A 20,153-nucleotide genomic window follows, 5' to 3' on the forward strand; every position below is an offset into this window, starting at 1 on the left:
CTAATTAAAACCACTGCATTCAGTCCCCCAAAGCTGAGGTGAAAAGGAACTTCAGCGGGCAGAAATGGATCATTAATATCACAACATCGTGCGACTAAATATACCAATTTCATAAAGACGTTTCATTGCCAGTATTACTCTTTGTGCAGAGTGTGAACTGAAAAAACAGGCCTGATTGTTTTCCATCGGGTTCATTAAATTCTCTAAATTGTCAGCGTGGAATGAGTTCATGCCTTTCCCAGGGGCACCCGGGCCTCGTCCGGCCTTCACATGCATGTCACACAATGAGAGGGAGGAGGGAGTGAGCTCTCATTCCACTGAAACTCGTATCAGCGAATCACATGGCGCCTTAATACGATCAACAGGACTCTGCTCTTAAAACGCTCACGTCATTTTCAACACTCTCAGAATCTTTTTTTCCCACAGATACGCGAGTCTTCATCACTCGCCTTTCATTATCGCAGCAGGGTGGAGGTGTTGTTGATACAACTGTTCTCACATGTCATCCGTTTCCCTGAGTGTGTGTGTGTGTGTGTGTGTGTGTGTGTGTGTGTGTGTGTGTGTGTGTGTGTGTGTGTGTGTGTGTGTGTGTGTGTGTGTGTGTGTGTGTGTGTGTGTGTGTGGACAACCGCAGTCTCACTGACTCTCTTCTGGCCCTGACTGCGTCTGCAGCTGTCACCCTACAAGAGCCTCTGGAGACACGACACCGAAACACCGATCAGGCCGGAATGAGGCACGCAATCAAAAATCAATAAATCCTAATCAGAGACGAGTGCCAAACACCGCTGACAGACTGCGCCCGCTGTTTATTTCCCCTCAGAGTGGCAGAAATAGCAAAGTGTGACAGCAGAGAATTGATGTCCGTGCTCATTTTCTCCTCTCAAATGCTTCACTTGTTGCCGTGCCGAGTAAACAACCGGTTCCTCCTGTGCACGCGCGGGCCGCCTCGTGAAGCGGGGCCTCTGTGCGGAGCAAGCCGGCAGACAGAGAGCTGACTAGAATTAGATCTGGCGTCAGCGAGGAGAGCGGAGGCTAAACTGTGTGTGACCTGATATTATAGGGCGGGGGGGGGGGGGTAATATCAAGTAATATCAACTGATACAATGAGGGCCACATGGTGCACGGTTTCTTTATTATTACTTGATTTTGTGGTTGTAGGCCTATAATAAATGTCTTTGATCAACTTTCCAAACAGCACATCTGGGGCTAGGTGATATTCTAAACGCATACTAGAGAGACAACAGTTTATTTTCAAGTCAAATTAAATGTAAAGAATATTTGAAAATCTTCTATCAACAGTTTCAAGGATTGCCCTGCTTTAAGGTTAGTTGAGGAAGGAAATAAGGGAACGGACAAAGGGCAGAGGAAGTGAAATAAGTAACGCAGGGCCAACAGAAGTATAAGGAAGTTAAGAAAGAAATAGAGGAATTGAGAGTGAAAAGAGCCCACTAAAAGGAGAAAAGATTTTGTTTCAAATGAAATGTATTTCACTTTTTCTCAAGGAAAAACAACAAAAATATTCACAGGAAACTGTTCTCAAGGCTGAAAGATTAAAGTAATCTGGTTCATTTCAGAGTGTTACATTATTGTCACTTCATTTCCTGCTGTGGAGTCCAAACTACGACTCATTTTTAGAACTTTATCTGATAAAAAGCTGTTCGATTAATGGAGTAAAACACAATATTTCCACAAGAAATGTGGAGGAAAGGTAGAAAGTGTACCAAAGTGTACATCACTCGAGAACAAAACAGCACTGAGCGGGCCTCAGTAATACATGCAATGCAGATCAGACACCACCAGGTGGAGCTACAGCTCTTCTCTCAAGTCTGTGAGTCATAAAGGCAAACTTAATGCTTCATAAGGTGACATTCACCAGCAGCAACACAAGCTAAAATACTCAGTACATGTGTTACTACGAGAGAGGAGTCAACTACCAGGACACACAGTGACAAGGTGGGTGTTTACTGCTTTTCCTACCTGCATGTGTGTGTGGGCTCTGCTCTCACCGGGACTCTGTGGGGGAAGGAGAAGTAAACTTATGTTACAGAGAAAGCATCATCTAAAATATGCTTTTCTTACAGAACGGCTCTGACAACAAGTAAGGTGTTTAATGAAAACATAACCATACAGGGCCTGATCTTGTCAGCCACAATATGTGCAGGTGTTTTCACCTTCAGGGTGGTTTGGCCAAACATCCACATGTCGATATAAAAACAGTTATGATATCTCAATCAGGCAGCCTGTCTGTGGTTTGAGCCAAAACACAGATAGCAGCAGGAAGAGGAGGGATGAACGCAGCCTGATGAAGAATTTCGCCTGCAACTGGCTCACCTGACTGGGTCACGTTCAGAGCCTGGATTTAAGGTCTTAACCGGGAGATTTTCAGTACACGTTATGAAACACGGGCCCAGTTGTCAGTAGAATGCATTAGATGTGTGAACCCGTGCGTGTTTGAGGCCACTCAGCATATGCATGGGTTTTTTCGCAGGGTGCAGACGGGGCAAAAATACCTCAGCTTCTCGTTCTTGCCTCTTGAGAGGAGAGGAGAGATTGTGAACTTTGACCTCGAGCTCCTCGACCCGGAGACCCAGCGAACGTTTCTGCTGCGTCAGCTCCTCGATCACCCTGAGAGAGAGCGAGAAAAAGAGAGCGAGAGCGAGAGAGAGACTCAGCATAACATGTTTGTCTGTAAAGTGAGAAAACAGTACCGGAGTAAATAAAAGCTGGGACTAACATGAATGTTCTCAACAGGAGGTCAAAGTCACCTGTCTTTGTCGGCCATGGCCTGCCGGGTGAGCAGTCCACCTGAGCCTCCGCTCTCCTCCTCCATCCTCTCCACCATCTCTCTCTCCAGGGCCAGGCAACGCCGACCCTCAGAGTCCGCCAGCGAGGCCATCTGCTCGGCCTCGCCTCGTGCCAGCGAGGCCTCCTGAACGCAACACAGACGGGAGTAAAAAAAGTTCAAATCAGTTCGTCTGTCAGTGATCTTGCATGTCATCTTGTTTAAAGGGATCATTCCTGTTTATTATTATTATTTGAGTCTTGTTCTCAGTTGCTGCATGGCTCCTGGGAGTGACTTTGTGTTTGTGTGTCTGTACCTCTTGTAGCAGCTGAACTTTGGTTTCGAGGATCTCCTGCATGTGGATGATCTCCTCCTGACGCTCTGACAGGCGACACTGCAGCTCTGCTTCATTCTGATTGGACAGGCTCTCTGCCGTCGACCTATTGGGGTGTTTCGGACAACAATTATTCTACGAGGGAAGCTGAATAATACATGTAGCAATAAAAACAGCTGCTTTCAGAGGCAGACGGGTTTATTTCATTGGCTTCTTTTCCCCCGTAGACAACAAACACACTCATGATTAATTCAGAGCTGGTCAATTAGATCAGTGTGTCATTAACGGGAGTCCCAAAGACTCAAAGCCTTCATTTTCATCAAAACACACATCGTCATAGACAATTATGCAAATGTACTTAGGCCGTGATTTCTGTGGAATGCCTAAATCCTGTTGAAAGGTAATTCAGGCTTAGTTGAAGGATGAACTGTGCAGACTGGGCACTGAGTTACAACCATTTTTTTAACGTTGGTGGATCTAAAATGCTATATTATTATATCTGCCAGGATCGCTCAATGAGGAAAAGTGGTTGCAACTCCACTTTTTTTTCAAATCGGCCACACCCACAAGATTCTGGCAACCAATTCAAGATCATATGTAAAACACTCTGAAACATCTGAACTGACTGTTTGAAATGGCTTTAATATTTAAGCGTGATTGAAATGGCATGAAAACCACGATACGGAAAAATTGTTTACAGGTCCACATTCTGTACATATCATTTCAAATTCGATTCATGGATGACAGACCAAACAATAACCAAACTTTTTAATAAATATGTGGAAGTTGCATTGTGCAAAAAAAGCCCCTCTGCACTGCAATTAATGTATATGGTGTATTCATTTTGTATGATGTTAGCGAACGTGGTTTGCATTACAGGTGCGGAAACCCTGGCTTTATAAAAAGGTGGCTGTGTCCAAAAATTCCACAAAACGTAATTGGAATCTGTTTGCATGTTTTTTGTGACACTCTGCTAACAGACAGAGGGATGGAGCGGGAGCAGAACCCTCCTCGCTCGGCTCAGGTTAATCACAAAACACTTAAACAGAGTGCACCGTGTGTCCAGGGGAGAGGAAACATGGACCCCATGAGGCAAATGTCTCCGGACCCCTCGGTGGGCCGGTCTGTCACTGCTCCACCACTCGGCAACTTCAACACCAAGAAGGTCACACTCAGGCTTTTCCTCCCCACATCTATCAGTCAGGCTCTGTTAATAGCTCTGATGATAAACTGTGGCCAGAGAGTTTATTTATGAACCAGCAGGGCACAGAGAGCCTCGGCACTGACCCCAGACTCCACTCAGACGCTCGCTCTCCTCAAAGGCTGGAATTCCTGCTACTTTTCATTATTTTGACAAAGCGCTACATTGACTGACGTTACTACTGCCCACACTGCGTGATGAAGACTGCAACTGAGCCAATGGTGTTTTTCCAATCACCAAACAACGGTAATGGACAGGATTTGCCATCCTTACACGAGTGTAGCGTCGGTTAAGCAGGAGGACGAAACAACAAAACTAACTTTCAGAATGTACCTTCAGAAAAACACCACGTCCAAGGCTTTCTACAATCTGTGGAGTCAGCAGCTCTCCTTTTCCTCGATGCCTTACATACATCATTTCATCTGTGCGCGCTCATATAGCATCGTGTATTTTTGTCAGATCAAAGAGTGCACGAACCGACACAGAATCTCTAGAATAATACCTCAATGTATCAGTAAAAAAGGATGTGTTGCAAGCAGAGACAGCCCAGTGAACCCCTTGGAAGTGTATTCATATTGTCTGTCAATACAAGAAGCATTCATTCATCAGTCCACCACGTCAACAAAAAACATTTCCTGTCACTTCCCTCTGGTGGTGTCTGTGCATAAAAATGGTTTCATCGTCTCCGGGTTCTGAAATATGTCTATGTGAGATTTCTGTCTCCACACCAACACAATAAAGAATGGGAATTCATTCTTGTGCTAAACGCGTTGAAATATGGCACTGAAGAAACAGTAAAAAAAGAAGTTAAAAGACAGTCAGTTTTTTGGGGCTGCCTAGATCAGAAAACATGTGATCCTACGAACCAATCAGATTTCGCGCCCTGTCTTATGTCACAGGTTCGTTCGATTATACCGCCCCCCCATCTGAGTATCTCCACGGCTTGAGATCTAGCTTTGCAAAGGGGCGCCATGTTTCTGGCCAGCTGATCAGAGCAGACTGGGCTTCTTCTGGAGGGGACTTAAAGAGACAGGCGCCAATGTTGTTTTATTTTCAACATTAAAGCATGTAAACATGTTCTAGTAGAAACCCAAAATAAAGGTGACAAACTTAAAATGAGCATGACATGTCCCCGAAGATATGTTTCCGTTTTGTTTTGGTAAAGATGTTAAAATGAACTGATCCGCTGAGAGACAGACAGCTGCCTCACAGACAGGTGCTGGAGCTCAAATAGTTCTCCCGACTCAGCAACGCGACAACCGCAAGACACCTCTGCCCTTCTCTCTCTCTCTACACCCCCCCCCCCCTTCAAAACAAACCCTCATCCCCTCTTCGCCCTACGAGCCAGAACACAGAGCCGCTTCATCCCCTTCAAAAGCGTTTCGGTGCTGAGCCCATACATGGCATTCCTCAGTGCTTAGCGCGTGTGTTGTGATAGCTAGGTGGGTCTACTGGGCCAGTGGGCTGGCGTGTGATGAGAGGCCACCGGGTCCCGAGGGCCCCGGGATCTGACTCACGGGAAATAAAATAAAACTCGCGATGAAAAGAGTGTTTCTGTACTTCTCCGTCAGGTTTCCCTGAAGGCGGACTGTCCTAGACATGCAATGTACCACGGGCGAGCGATTTGTTGGATGCATTTGGAGGTTCGAGGCACCATCATGGTAGCTGGGAGTCAAGAAGACAAATACTCACAGAGCCGTGTCCAGAAGCTGTTGTTTCTCCTCGAGCTCCTTTTTCAGACTCTCCACTTCAACCTTCAACTCGATGTTCTGAGAAAGAGATTCATTCAACAAAACAATAAGAACCGGTCAGTGTCTCAGTGGGGTATTCAGTCAACTTCGCATGTATTTACAGCACATTCTTGTTCAGATCTGGGATTCTGTTGTACCAGGATTACAGAGCCAGTATGCAGTGAAAACAACGTCAGTGATCAGTGGCAATGTTCAGTAGTCAGCTGTAGTTTGATATAGAAAATCTTTTACCACAAATGTAGTCTTTATGATGCTGGAGAGTGGCTAGATGTCTCAATAATTCAAGGTTATGGCTGGCTTAAAATCACAGTATTGATATCATATTGATTCCAAGGCCACAGAGAATACTTCTTTGTGATTGGCTGCTATGTTAAAGTGTACGTCAGTGCACCTTAACATAGCTCCAGTCAACAGTTCATAGCTTTTATCGGCTACAACACTGATGCTACATTGTCAGAGGAGAACAATGTTCCAATACAGCAAACCATTGTTTCCCTGTCATGCAAAAACATAGCCACCATATCTCCAGTGTTCTCATTCATAATTGTTTTTCTTCACATGGAGTTCTGCTCAGTGCTGCAGAGAGAGACACACTGAATGGGCTTCCCAAGTTGCACGTGTTGACTTGTGTTTCAGGGAGCTCTGTACGACTATAAATAGCAGCAGGGATATGAGCACCTGCTGTATCTGTCTCCACTGGAGCCCCTAACCCCATGTAACATCCACTACCCCCCCCCCCCCCCCCCCCACCGTCCTGCACCCAGCAACGCCTCCGCTTTTAACTCTTGGCTCTGAACGCAGCAACAAACTGGACTGAACTGGTAGTTTGCTCACGTGCAGGTATCTGCCCGCACTGGCGATTTGCTTTTCCTGAACATCAATCTGGAGTTCTACATGTCAGTGTAGTGAACTTCATGTCCGTGTGCAGCAAGTCCGATGACCGACACACTGACTCACAACGCAAGTGTTGCTGCTTCTGCCGTAGAGATGCACGAGGAATTAAACTAGCGCAGTGCATGCACAGTGTGCATGCATGCAAACAGCGGGCCTCAGGGTTGTCAGGCTCTAATAATGCAGGTCATATGGGTCTATAGTCCGACAGAAAACAGGTCAGACAGTCACTGCGGGGGGAGTAAAAACAAGCTCTATCAGCAGACATTTAGATACACTGCCCTTCATCTGTCCAAACACCACTCACGGTTACATGTTTCTACCCATTTTCACTTGTTTTCCTTTTTAAAATGAGAAGGTTGCAACAGCTTTTCATTCAGGCATCACGGAGCTGTCCTTCTGCAAGAAAACACAGTTGAGCCCCGTTTGCGGCAAACGGGCTCCTCTGGGGTCAAGGGCCGCCCAGAATGAGATCATACTGGCAACCAATGACATTTGTACATATACAGAGGAGCTTTCACATATCTGGAATTTTCCTCGATGAAGCCCATAAAAAGTGGAGTCGGACCTTGACCGAGTCAGCAGTCAAGTGAGAAGACATGTTCTAATAAGTTGACGCTCACAGTCCACGAAGGAGAACAGGTCAAATGCAATGTATTGACTGTGGCTCACCCCCAACCTGTTCTCTAGCGGCACTAAGCTTCCATTAAACAAACATACGTTGTCACGCATTTGCGGTACATGTCAATACTTTTGATGCAGCAATTTGATTTTGTGTGAAAGACAGTACGTGAAATGTGTGACTGACAGTACGTATGAGCTGTTGCAGAGCAGCCGGAGAGCCGCTGTCAGTGCTAATAACTGTCAAACACAAACCTGCAGCTCTGAAAACAACCAGGCTGACTGCACCGCAGAGCAGATACCTGCAGGGAAAGCATCCACAGCATGCAGACACAGTTGATAATTCCCTGCATGCATCATTGGTGTTCTCACTCACCCTCTTGTGCACGCCATCGCTGCTCTCCTCAAACTTCTGCTGGATCTTCTCCTCCAGGAAGTAGATCCGGAGCTTCAGGCTGAAGTTCTCCTTCTTCAGGTCGTTCAGGTGCTGCGAGATAGTGCGGCAACCGGGGAAACCAGAGTTAGACATGGCGACAGGTGGCTCCGCCGTAGGGGTCATCGCAGCCCCCCATTCAGTACCGCGTAATATGTGAAAAGACAGGGCTGAAGAGAAACAGCAGCGTCTGGCTGAAGAAACTAACTATCCGGATGATACGGGGAACTCAGATGATCTGCTCTCGCCTGCTGTCACACATCAACAGGCAGGAACACAAACTGAGCTCCTCTCAGTTTGGATCTGTTACAGGAAGGTTCGGGGATGGCACACAGACAGGCAGGAGGGGATTATGGGAGGTGGGAAGGGGGAGAGGGGATGTTTCTTTTTTTAACTATGAGGAATTCATGCCAAGAATCTGAAGCAGGGGTGTGTGTGTGTGTGTGTGTGTGTGTGTATAAAAGTGATGAGCTGCTGTCGAAGTCTAAGAACATTCAGACTTGTAAATGCGTGGGAGACTTGATCAGAGTGTGTTTTTCGTCCTCCTTGTGGACCTTTGTTTAATGGTTGACATGAGATCAAAAGAGGCTGTCCTCATCACAAAAATGACAGCGTTGTGCATTTGTTCATACACTTGAAAACCTCTCCCAAAAGTAAAGGAAGATGAAGTGTTGGCGTTATCCCGCCAGGGAACTGCACACAGCTGTTTCCTACCCGTCTCCTACCAAAAGACACCGTTGGTTTCTTTTAACCATCGCTCATCCCTGATCTGAACCAAGACGTTTTTAGTTGCCTACATTTGACCAAACCTAGAGGTGACAGATCAAAACACTTTTTGTGGTGGTTTTGAAAAGGCACTGACACAAAATCTTTGACCGGCACTTTTGCGTGTTTTTACACCGTCGTTTTGTGGCTTTGACCTGACATCAGTAGTACGTCCTCCACCGGTGACAGGAGAGCTTGCTAGAAAGTTGTACTGCTGTTGATGATATGACTAAACATGGTGTTGCAAGCTGTTAGAAAATGAGAAGTACCAGTGGAGTTTTGTTAAAGATCTCCTCCCACAAAATAGCAATGGATGTAAATATCACAGCCAGTAAAAGCTCACATCAACAGACAAAACAGAAAGGTGAGCTGTATATGATGCGATCGAGGCCTATAGAGCACAACTGGTGAACAGCTTCCCTAAAGAGACGCCTCAGAGGGCTGAGTGTGGCTGACAGCAGTAATATAAGGTTAGTGGGAGAACAAGGAGACTGCCGGGGTGGAAGAATCCAAAAAATGCCCTTATTCCCTTTCACCACCATCCTTTCACCTTGATGGAAAATGTCATATGATCGAGGAAAGATGGAAGCTGGAGAAAGGAATTATGGGATGGCGATGTCTTCCTTTTGTGCCATGACTCAGTTATGCTACAACCATTGTATGTTTCCACTGCTTTTGAATGACTGTATTTCATTATGAGGATAATTCTACTGGCACAGTCTTTAAAATGATGGTGACACAATGCTTTTATGTATCCAAGATGTCTAAAAAAAACCTTTCAAACAAAATGTTGGCACGTTTTTACCTAAACGTCTAGACTTCTTGTCTTGCCTGCAAAACACCAACACTAAACTTCATAGCAAATGAGCTCAATGAAACCGAAGAAGAGGCACTGAACCCTCCAGGTCAGTTCCCTCACTCTAAAATCTCCCTGACAAAATAAGAATTTTCGACCTCATCCACGCAGATAAAAAAAAAAAGCCACTTTAATGTTAAAAAAAAGCCAGCTCTAAACTCCCAGGTGTGATCCTCGGTTGTGAACACCTCGTGTCTGACCAGAGGGAGGCGCTTACGCTCTACCTGAGCTCAGAGAGTCCCAGCATCTCTGCTGAACCACAGGCTACAGAAGCCGCCGCCCTGCGGCTGTCACTGAGGAATGAGGAATGCTGAAGTGGTGAGACATTGCTGATCACACACACATGCAGGACGTCCAAAGAGCTGGCACACAGTACGAGACTGACTGAGGGCAGATTACAGCTACACACACACACACATGCGGTAACACATGTTGTATTCACTTTCTGCACATGCGTGCACACCAGAGCTACATTCAGAGGAGAAAGTATACACACACAGTTTGATTGTGAAATAGTTTGACAGAAGACACAAAAGAAGATTCTGCGCAAACACACGTAACTCTGGTTCTTGTGCGCTTCGTGGACGTTTCTCCCCGTCTGTTAGGTTCAACAATAATTTCCCAGTGCTTCTTTTAAACCCTCCTTTTGTGCAACACTGATCTAAGTCCACAAAATGATGACTGCAGTTCTGCATGAAGTTACCACACATCCGTTTCTCGTAGGGCCCACATCCGTCAATAAGGCAACGATGGCCTTCGTTTTCTTTTCAATTGAATTCATCCCCATCATTTTATGGATTCAAGCAATTGAAGCCTTTTAAAATACTGAACAAATCAATGTATGGCTTGTTTGGGAATAACAGTGTGAACGTGTGGATTTCTGTCTAATAACAACTGCAACACTGAAGCCTTCACACTAGAAAGTGAGGGATTACCTCTGGATTTGGGTGTGCCATCAGCACCGAGTGAATTTATTATTATTTTTTAATTCAACATCCTGTTTCAGCTTCAGCACACCGCCCTTCACATATTCAGAAAGTGCATTTAAAGCCAGTTTTTTTTGACCCAAAGGACTGCTGTTGCATTAATAGAAAAAAAAGCAAGATCAATTGATGGTACAATAAAGTGATATATAATGTAATTTGCTAACTTTAAAAAGTGGCTCTAGTGTTGACGATTTACTCTTCAACAGTTTAGGACATATTCTATGTATACATATTATAAGTGTGTAACGAGAAGAGAAGCGGTCAGAAAAGCAACGGCTAGAAACTTTAAACAAAAGCATTCATTTGTGTTGACGAAAGGGATGTTTTCTTCTTTTCAATTAATTGTTATTTTAAACATAAATCTTTCAAATTATTTTTACTCCATTCATTTATCGATAAAATGTACGGAAATAGTGAGAAATGTCTTCCAGAAAATCACAGAAACCCAATTTACGACGATAGAAAACATTTCAGTTTGATGAACCTCAATCATGATAATTGTTCACAACTAGTCAACTAACTGATTAAACCCAGACTGTTGTCGTTGGATTGTTTTTTTTACTCACAGAACAGGATTCATTTTTACTTTCTGCATATAGTTGTCCCTGGGTGCACCCTCAGAGCACCCTGATGACCCTGCATCAAACGCAGACAAGACTTGAAAATGTTGAAACGAGTTCCTCCTTTGTCTGCAACCTCATGCGAATTTAAATGTGGAGAATTCTGAGAGCTCAACACCATCCAGCAGCTTTGTTGATGAACCGGACAAACTGGAACCGCCAACTGTGCGCTGCAACGCTCGGACGTCCTCATACTTTTGGCCACATCCAGAGGTCCACGTCTAACCTCCACACACAAGAGTCCTCGGAGGCCCCGTGAAGCAGCAACACTGGCTGACTTCTGAACACATGAGCCACAGCGATTTGTCAACAACCAATAATCACGAGGAGAGACTGACCCACAAATGTATTGCCGATGACAACACTTTTTAACAATCTCAATTTGACAGAATTGGAAAACACAAAACCACAATAATCCGTCCAGAAGATCTCTGGGTTGTCATCTCATTTGGGATACATGTTGTAAGAGGTGATACATGATTGAAGTGGACACACACACACACACACACACGCGTGATTGACCGAGTGAGTAAGACACGAGTGCATCACTTACACTGAAAACTGTGGACCGCAGCGGCTCATCCAGAGGTCAAGCACTGCGAGGAAAGACTGAATTTATTACAACACAACGTGCCCGCGAAATGAAATCATCCTAATTCTGCAAAACGTTTCCAGCATCAGAGCATAATCCAATACGAGAGACGGGGGGGAGAAGCATTAGAACATTTTTCCAGGCTCGCGATGGTCAAACTTCTACCCCACTGAGTCTTTTTATTATTCTGGAACAAACCCGGACCCTTGTTATTAGATCCAGAAAAGCTTAAAGACCTTCAATCGAGGGGGACAACAAGGGAGGATCCACGGCAGATATTTTTCCACTGTCGCTTTCGCCATTCCTCTGCCTTTGCATGCACCATTTGAAGGCTGTTTTGTTGCCATGGCAGTTTAGTAACCCCTACCCTCGGCTTCATCTTTGTGTCGAGAGAGGTTTAAAAACCATCTCTACAGGAATACGAGTGTAATTGGGAGCGTGTGTGTGTGTGTGTGTGTGTGTGTGTGCTTCGGATTGGCAGAGCGCTGGGAGTTTTCCCCCTTTACCGGTAACAGGAGCTCCTTGATGCCAGCTAGCTCGACATTTTCCAGCCCTGCTCTCTGGCAGTGCCAAACCCCCCTAATGCAATTCTGCAGGGGGAATGTCTGATTGTGTTTATTGTGCTGCCACGGTCCACGCTAGACATGGTGGCTCAAAATTTGAATTTGTAAACCTAATTAACTCATCAAGAGAGCCACTAAAACTATCCCCGGGAGCTAATTAAAAAAAAATGGTGAACAGCCAGAAGGGAGACAGACTGCAGTGAATCCAGATACATCCTGCACTCTGGGTGGACGCTGCAGCACAGTGTATTATAATCACATCAAGTGACGTATTTTCAATTTATACAAGGGTTCAGCATTTTTACCTGCGCATTACCTTCAGTTGCTTCTTTTAACGAGAGTGAGATGTGAAGATCGACACCAATCTCATGTCTGTGTGTTTAGCACAACGCTGGAGTCAGGATGTCTTTAGCCTAGCTTAGCATAAAGACAGCTATAGCTTTGCTCTGTCCAAACGCACTCTGTCTTGTTTGTTTAATCCGTGCATGAAAAGAAATGTAAAAATGACAATTTGTGGTTGATGGGAAGTTGTGTGCTGGTGTCATTGTGTCTGTCCACCAAAGCCAACTCTTGTGTTTGCTGACAGTAACCGGCTACTTTGTCTAAGAAGGAAAATCCTGCTCACTGTTGGTCACTATTCTCACCTCAACAACAATCTTTCAGTTTAAAAACATCCGGTACCTGACGATGTCAGGATCCCTGTCTGACCAGACACCTCCCATGGCCACACAGCTGCAGCTTCAGCTAATCACCTCCTGCAGCCTGACACACCAGACTCAGGCCCCACTAACGATTCCCCTGACACGATATAAACTCTGGTCCTGCAGTCTGGGGTTGTCAGGTCGTACCGTCTTTCACCCGCTTCAACCCCGGAGCGTCTTCTGCCCGCCTTGTGTTAAACGGACTACACACGCCGTCAAGCTGCCAGCCCTCCGGTGTCGAGCCACGGGACATCACGCCTTCCTGTCCGGTCCTTATTCAGGCAAAATAAAACCTGTTTATACCAACTTCTGTCTCCTGTGGTCTTGCTATTGGGTCCCAACTGTGAACTCCCGTGACAGACGAAGGTTTAAAGGTGTTTTCGGACTAGGTAATGTACATTTTAGACTTGGTTACTGAAAGTAACTTCTTAAAAAGCCACTGCACAAGACACGGGCTCACTCTGGGTAAAGCGAGCAGAGGGAAGATGCTAACTGAGAAGCTTTTTGGGGTGAATAAACACAGATGTTATACTCAAAGGTGAAATCTTCACACAAAGTAACGCAGAAGTTCACTTTGGGTTCAGTCTCAACACCTTAAACCTGCAATAGTCTTTTTTTGGGCCTCATCGTACAAGCGAGAGTGAGCCAACCAACAGTTACATTTGAATGGAAACTATTGAGACGGGTGAAAAACTTGTGTTTTCACCATTAACAAAAGGGCAAATACAACAGCACAGCGCAGTTTCTTCCATATTTAAAACAATGAGATGAGTATGATGATTTGAAACAGCATTACATCAGACAGCTGGTTACTGCAGTGGAGGACACACTGCTGTTATTGGTGATAGTTATGGCGCAGAGACTGTGAGCCACAATGACCACACACACACACACACACACAACTGTAGATTAATTAGAAATGTTCATAATAAAATCACATGTCGATGCCAAAGTCCCTGCAACAGATCACGTTACACCTCACGCTTAAACTGGATCAATGAGGCAGAGGAGGCTACATGCTACTGTTCTCACACAGTTAACAAAATACATCGAGCAACTTTTAACAAACTATTTATTTCCATTTTATTTTTCCAGTGAATATTCAGCTCTCCTCACACCTCGGGGCTCACAATGACGGCTGGAACAGTTGGGCCGACGTTCAGAGAAAGCACAAGCTCAGAGTTTGAGATTTATTCATGAGGAAAATGTATCAAGCAGGAAATGTAAAGACGAGCTGTCTCTGCTGAGGGTCGAGAGGGCCCGACCGAAGTATATAGTGATGTAATGAACAGGCCTTACTGTGCAATGCAGAATATGAAGTAAGTTGAAATATAATTCAATCAGAAAGGCGCACACAGTAGAGAGCAGATCTCCTTCAGGAGTGTCCGCAACAACCACTGCAGTAATGAGTCAATGAATACGGACCACAATTGCCCCCCCCCCCCCCAATACAATTTTTAGCCAATAAAAATCGGACAAATCAACTTTTCTTTGTGTTTATGACGGAATCTTGATTCGATCTTATCTGAGCAGAAAGGAGAAGGAAAACAAAAAAAAGAAATGTATTAAAACAATATGAAAACGTGCTTTCATGACTTATAGGAACCTCATTCAAAACTCCCATCTGCAGCTCACATACTTGAACCTCATAGCCGCAAAACTAAACAATGTGCAAGTCATCCCTCCCCAGATGCTCAGTTAGTTCAAACCACAGGGCAACAGAATAAATCAGAGCTAATAAGCAGCTTTCAATTCTAATGGGAAGTCAGAAAAGTAAAAAGAGCAGTCTCAGGAGACTGACAGACCTCCGTGTGTCACAACTGCTGGACACAGAAGACATTAAAGGTGGTGGAGGATATCTGAACGCAGCCTTCATCTGCCTCGTCTATTTATAATTTAATATTTTTTCTTAAATACACGACATGTATTATAATTTATAAAAATATTTTTCCCATTATCTTATTGTCTCATTGCACAGCTACTGTCTTCCTCAGTTGCTCTGCTTCCAGTGCAGCTTGTTTTAAGTAGAGCTTTTATCCAATCAGATCTCACCTCTGTGTCTCTAGGGAGGCCCGAGGCCTGCAGACTCACAAGTGCATCCCTTTACAGTTTAAGTGAATGGGGACGATATTGTTGATTGTCATAGCGTTCAACCAATCAGATCTTTAGTTTGACATTTTGGGCGTATTCGTTGATGTGGCAGAGCTGCTAGCTGGCCTACAAGTACGTGATTGGCCAGTGGGCTAGCCTGACAATCCCAAAATCTGCTGCCTCTGTGGAGCGGCCATTTTCAGCCCTCAAACGCATTAAAACGTATTCAAGAAATACAACTGGGGAGGCTCGACTGTCTTCACTAGCGTCCATGAATCGAGAAGGACTTCTTACTGGAACTAAAACGCACGGATGTCTGCAAATGTCGGCAAATGTCGGCAAATCATCCTGGCTGACAGGCGGTTCTGTAAAAACCACACGAAAAAGGTTGTTTGGGAAGAAGAAGCAGATATTAAACAACAAGCAAACCCTGCTTTGGAGCAGAACTCACAGAAAGTTCTCAGAATACTTGTCAGTGTTTGCCGCTCTGCAAAAATCCTTTATTTTGCTGCTCCATGCCCTGTGGAAACCAGAACGTTGCTGCTTTGAATCTGAAGTTACAGCAAACTGAGGTTAGGGAGCAGGTCCACGGCTGAAAACACCTCTAATCACATGTCAAACACAATTACGCCTGGAACTCTTCTTCTGCAGTTTCCTCCATACACAATGCCTTTTCTCCCATTCGTCCATCTCACATGCTGTTGAGTGGATCGTGCGAGCAAACTGTGTAACTGTCTCGGCCAAAATGGCCAGCGCTTGGTTATTGTTTTACATTTCCTGACCCCAGTGCCCATGTGGTACCTTTTTGTTCGAGATTGCAAAATAAAACAGTTTTGCAACACTGCGTTCATAAATCGGCTTTTTTGATGTTCTGGAGGATTATTTTGCTCTGACAAATCAGCTGAGACTGATGTCATTTCAGTCGATAGTTGTGGCTTCATGTACCAGGAGCACTTAAACGTGACAATAAAAGGAACGTGTTGATTTAAGAGTCTATATTTGTAACGGGTGTGGTAAGGACCCAGAAGCAGTACCACAGACACACTAAATAGGGTCGGCGGGTAAACGCCGGAAGGTCTGGCGTGAACGCGGAGAACGATCTGGCAGTGAGCGAGCGTGAGACTGGGGTCTAAAGAGCAGGTGCAGCAGAGTGAGCAGGTGAGTGATTGAGCTGATGAGGTGGGTGTGACTAGCAGTTGCACTGAACGCCATCCCCGTTCTGTATCCCGCCTGCAAAGCGTTTGGCTTGGTCGTGTCTCCAGCTTGTGGAAACTGACAAGGAAATCTGAGATGAACAGCAATTCAGGCGCTCTAGAGACTTCGTGTTCTATTTTATGTCACACAAACTGCTATATACAGATTGTAGAAATGTGATTTATTATTTTTATTAAATAACGGTTGAATAAATAAATAAAAATCGGACCATATCTGATCAGAAAAGACTTTAGTCAGACTTTGAATCAGTGCCATGTGTACTTCAATCACAAATCAGCTGGTTCTCAGAAGCTGAGTTTTAATACACAGCTGTCTGTAAAATGGAGAATCATATAAAATATGACGAGGCTTTGCTTTGGCATTTTTTTCGGTCCTGCAGTGGAAACCACAGTTCACTATTATTGACCAAAAGGTCACAGCTACCATGGTGTGTGTGTGTATGGAGTTAACGGTCTATTTCAGTTCAAACCACATCTGATGTCATGTATTTTGTGGAGAGCAGGGAGTCATAAATACAGGATCTGATTCAGAGCAGCCTGGGTCATTTATCCCTGCTGCTTGACTGCAAGGCCTTCTGGGGTTAATCAACAAGGGGGCCCATCCATCTCTACAAAGACTGTATTTTATATCACACAGAGTGCGTTACACTAGATCACTCTCTGCCAGGTGGAACCCAAGCGGGACAGGTCTAATTTTACTGGACGGGTGATTTTAAAAGGCTGGAGCTGACTCCGGGCCTGTGCTCACTGGATCAGAATCAGATGTTCCAGCACCACTTTTCCTCCTGACCCGGGCTGTCTGAGACACCTGACCCCCGGAAGTGAGCGCAGGCTGTGACCGATGGCCCGTAGCCCCAGAGCTCGGGTTGATGGTGCAGCGTGATACTCCCAGAGCGGGAGGGAGGAGAGAGGGGAGCAGGGCCTGGACTCCGGCAGCTCCTGGGGCTGAAACACAGCTGCTGCTGATGATGGCTGCCAAAGAGGATACCTTGTCAATGCAACACCGAGGGGTCAGTACAGCCATGCGTTAATGTCCAAGTTTATAGAATAAAGGGTTTTCTGGTTGACTTCCAGGCGTGTTGTGTGTCTACATATGCATATATCTGTATGTGTGTAATACATGAACCGGCCTATGCCTGCACACATGCTGACATCTCACCCCTGTATGTATATCTGAGTCTTAATTGCGTTGTTTTGACATGACGAAGGCGACCGGCAGAACATTTTATTTATTAACTCCTGGACGCTGCTGTAAGCACGTCTACTGTATCAAATATTCTACTCATGGCACAAATTCACACGATCAAAACTGCACGAGTAAATCCTCAACAAATATGTAATGCTTCCCAAATTATATTGCATTCATAAATGAGGTCACCTCCTCCATACCTACAGGCTGTGAAGTATTTTTGACTGATTTTTAACCTTTTGATGGGTGACGGCAAAATACGATAGGGATGCTGCGTCTACACTGCTAAGAATAAAAAGAAGAGGAAAAACTACACATGCGAGCATCATAAAACTAGATACGCAGCGAACATACCGACTCTACAGTGTGTGCTCTTATTTCATCTGTATGTATCAGTAATGCAGAACAAAGCTCTCTCTCACACAGGGAGGAGTCAGTGGGAAATTTGGTATTTAGAGGTTTAAGGAGAGTGAAAGGAATTCAGAGGGAAGGAGACAGTATGCATGTGGACACACCATCTGTGCACTTTTTCATTGACGTGCCAGCAATTGTTGAATTTGTTAAACATCTGAAAACTCCACGTGTCGAAACTTGTCTTGCATCAAAATGACCGGCAAGATATAATAAACAAGTTTTGGCTCTACCTCCAGAGAGAAGTGGTCAGAGGCGACCAGTTTCATTCTTCCCGTCTCAGCTTCTTATTAGTCGTCTCTGCCCCTCTGGTTGGGATCAATAGCCTCCAACATGGGTCTCAACACGCACATCACTTCATACAGAACGGACAGAAATGTATACGCTAATCATTTTTTCTGACCTTTTTCCTCTGGGAGCTGATTGAAGTTTGAAAGTTAATTAGCACAACATTTTACGCCTCACCACTTAGACTGTATAGATTTTAATGACAGATTTAAAGCCACCGCTGAGTTGACAGCTGTGAGGAAGCAGAAACATGGCGGCCTTCACCATCAGTGACCCTGGTCAACGGTTCCAGGTTGTATACAGCGACGAGCCCACAGAGAGAAACACTGACGTCTCCTGGATAATTTACTGTACTCTAGGTTTATGTTACGGCCGTTAAATTCAACTTTGTTTCTGAGAAATCTTGGTGGATGGTCAAAGTCATTGCTTATAGGAGCAACACATGTCACCACAGCTGACCCAGGATCAGAAAGGGAACTCATTTAAACTTCTATAAAGTTCAACGTTGAGCCTCAGCAAAGGTATTTTTTAGCCCTGTGATTGGATGTTTCTAACTGAAATGGACCTTGGGAGTCGTAGTTGATTTCTTTCCTTCACCAGATGTTTATACTGATGAGGCTTTCACACGCATCCAAGACTTGAAGAGCACCAACTGTCACTTCATATTTACTTTCGACACCCTGGACACTCAAAAGAACGTACACACGCTAACTCAGACACTCCCAAGATGCAAGCAGGAAACATTTCTTCAAGCCCCAACAGCAGTGCTAATAAGGTTAGCGTTTTAGCGATAGCATCTAGTGGCTGTGAGCGGCGGTAGTTCTGAACACAGAATCGCAAATATTTTCTCCTTTACAGAACTGGCAGAGAAGTTGCATCCGCAGTATCAAACATCTTTCGGGCGCTGCATGCGTTTGCCGACTGTTGGCAGATGAACTGGAAAGGCTGAATTCCTGTAGATCAGACAGGAAACCATCCCCGCTGAGCTAATCTTCCCCAACCCTCGTCTCGCTCGCTCCGCGGTGCCAGAGCTAATCAGGAGACGTCAACATGTGCATACACACTCGGCAATGAACGAGAAGCGCACGCATTCTCCGCCGCCAACCCGAACAAGTTGAAAACGGTGATTATGACAATCGGTTGATCTTCATTTCGACGTGCACGCCAGGCCTCAGAGACAACAAGGAGACCGGAGGGAGTCGGCGCAATCTGAACGTCTAAACACGGAGTCATTACCAGACCGTCTCCTGAGCAGAACCTAATACCTGGTCCCGGGCTGCTCCGTACACATGCAGGCAGCGTGGGCAAGGCCGCGCAAATACTTTCCATCAGTTTGTGTACGTAAGCAGTGATGAACACGTTATATCTAATCATGAAAGCATGGATTTGGTGTTACGGTCGGGGCAAAGCTTTTGCAGCCAAGATGTCCAGTGTTCCCATGGTTGTGTTTCAGAGGGCGAGTAGGCCTGTGTCTCATTTCTGTGTGTTTACGGCAGATCTAAATTATGGTATCAGGTTCGCCCCAAACCGAACCAACTGCCATGGCCGACCCTCCCATATAGACCACGTTTGTGTCCTGGAAGTAGTGTAACCCAATCTATCCCCAAATTTCTGGCGCTCCGCTTGGATTCATTTTGTGTCGTACGGGGGGAGAGAGAGAGAGAGAGAGAGAGAGAGAGAGAGAGAGAGAGAGAGAGAGAGAGAGAGCGAGAGAGAGCAGACAGGGCTGAAAAAACTAACGCAGACATTCAGAACAAAGTTAGAGGCCCTCTTTTAAAAATTTATTTTTTTAATTTTTTCCCCAAATAGAAAGCAGGAAATGCTGCCGGCAGAGCCACGTTTTGTGAATGAAGCCCAGCTGACA

The 20,153-nt window shown here is 45.2% G+C and overlaps 1 protein-coding gene across 1 annotated transcript in view; it reads right to left on the reverse strand.

Annotated features, from left to right (window-relative positions):
• The window catches only part of pde4dip (phosphodiesterase 4D interacting protein), a 72,965-nt gene that overhangs the window by 32,965 nt on the left and 19,847 nt on the right, over positions 1–20,153 (reverse strand). Inside the window, exons 4-9 of the mRNA XM_079267359.1 lie at positions 7,957–8,067; positions 6,010–6,086; positions 3,099–3,222; positions 2,766–2,929; positions 2,511–2,625; positions 1,978–2,013 (exon numbers count right to left, since the gene is read on the reverse strand). Coding sequence (XP_079123485.1) covers positions 1,978–2,013; positions 2,511–2,625; positions 2,766–2,929; positions 3,099–3,222; positions 6,010–6,086; positions 7,957–8,067 — 627 coding nt within the window. The remainder of the gene's footprint in view (positions 1–1,977; positions 2,014–2,510; positions 2,626–2,765; positions 2,930–3,098; positions 3,223–6,009; positions 6,087–7,956; positions 8,068–20,153) is intronic.

This window comes from Melanostigma gelatinosum (genome assembly GCF_949748355.1).
Source record: "Melanostigma gelatinosum genome assembly, chromosome: 4".
NCBI lineage: Eukaryota > Metazoa > Chordata > Actinopteri > Perciformes > Zoarcidae > Melanostigma > Melanostigma gelatinosum.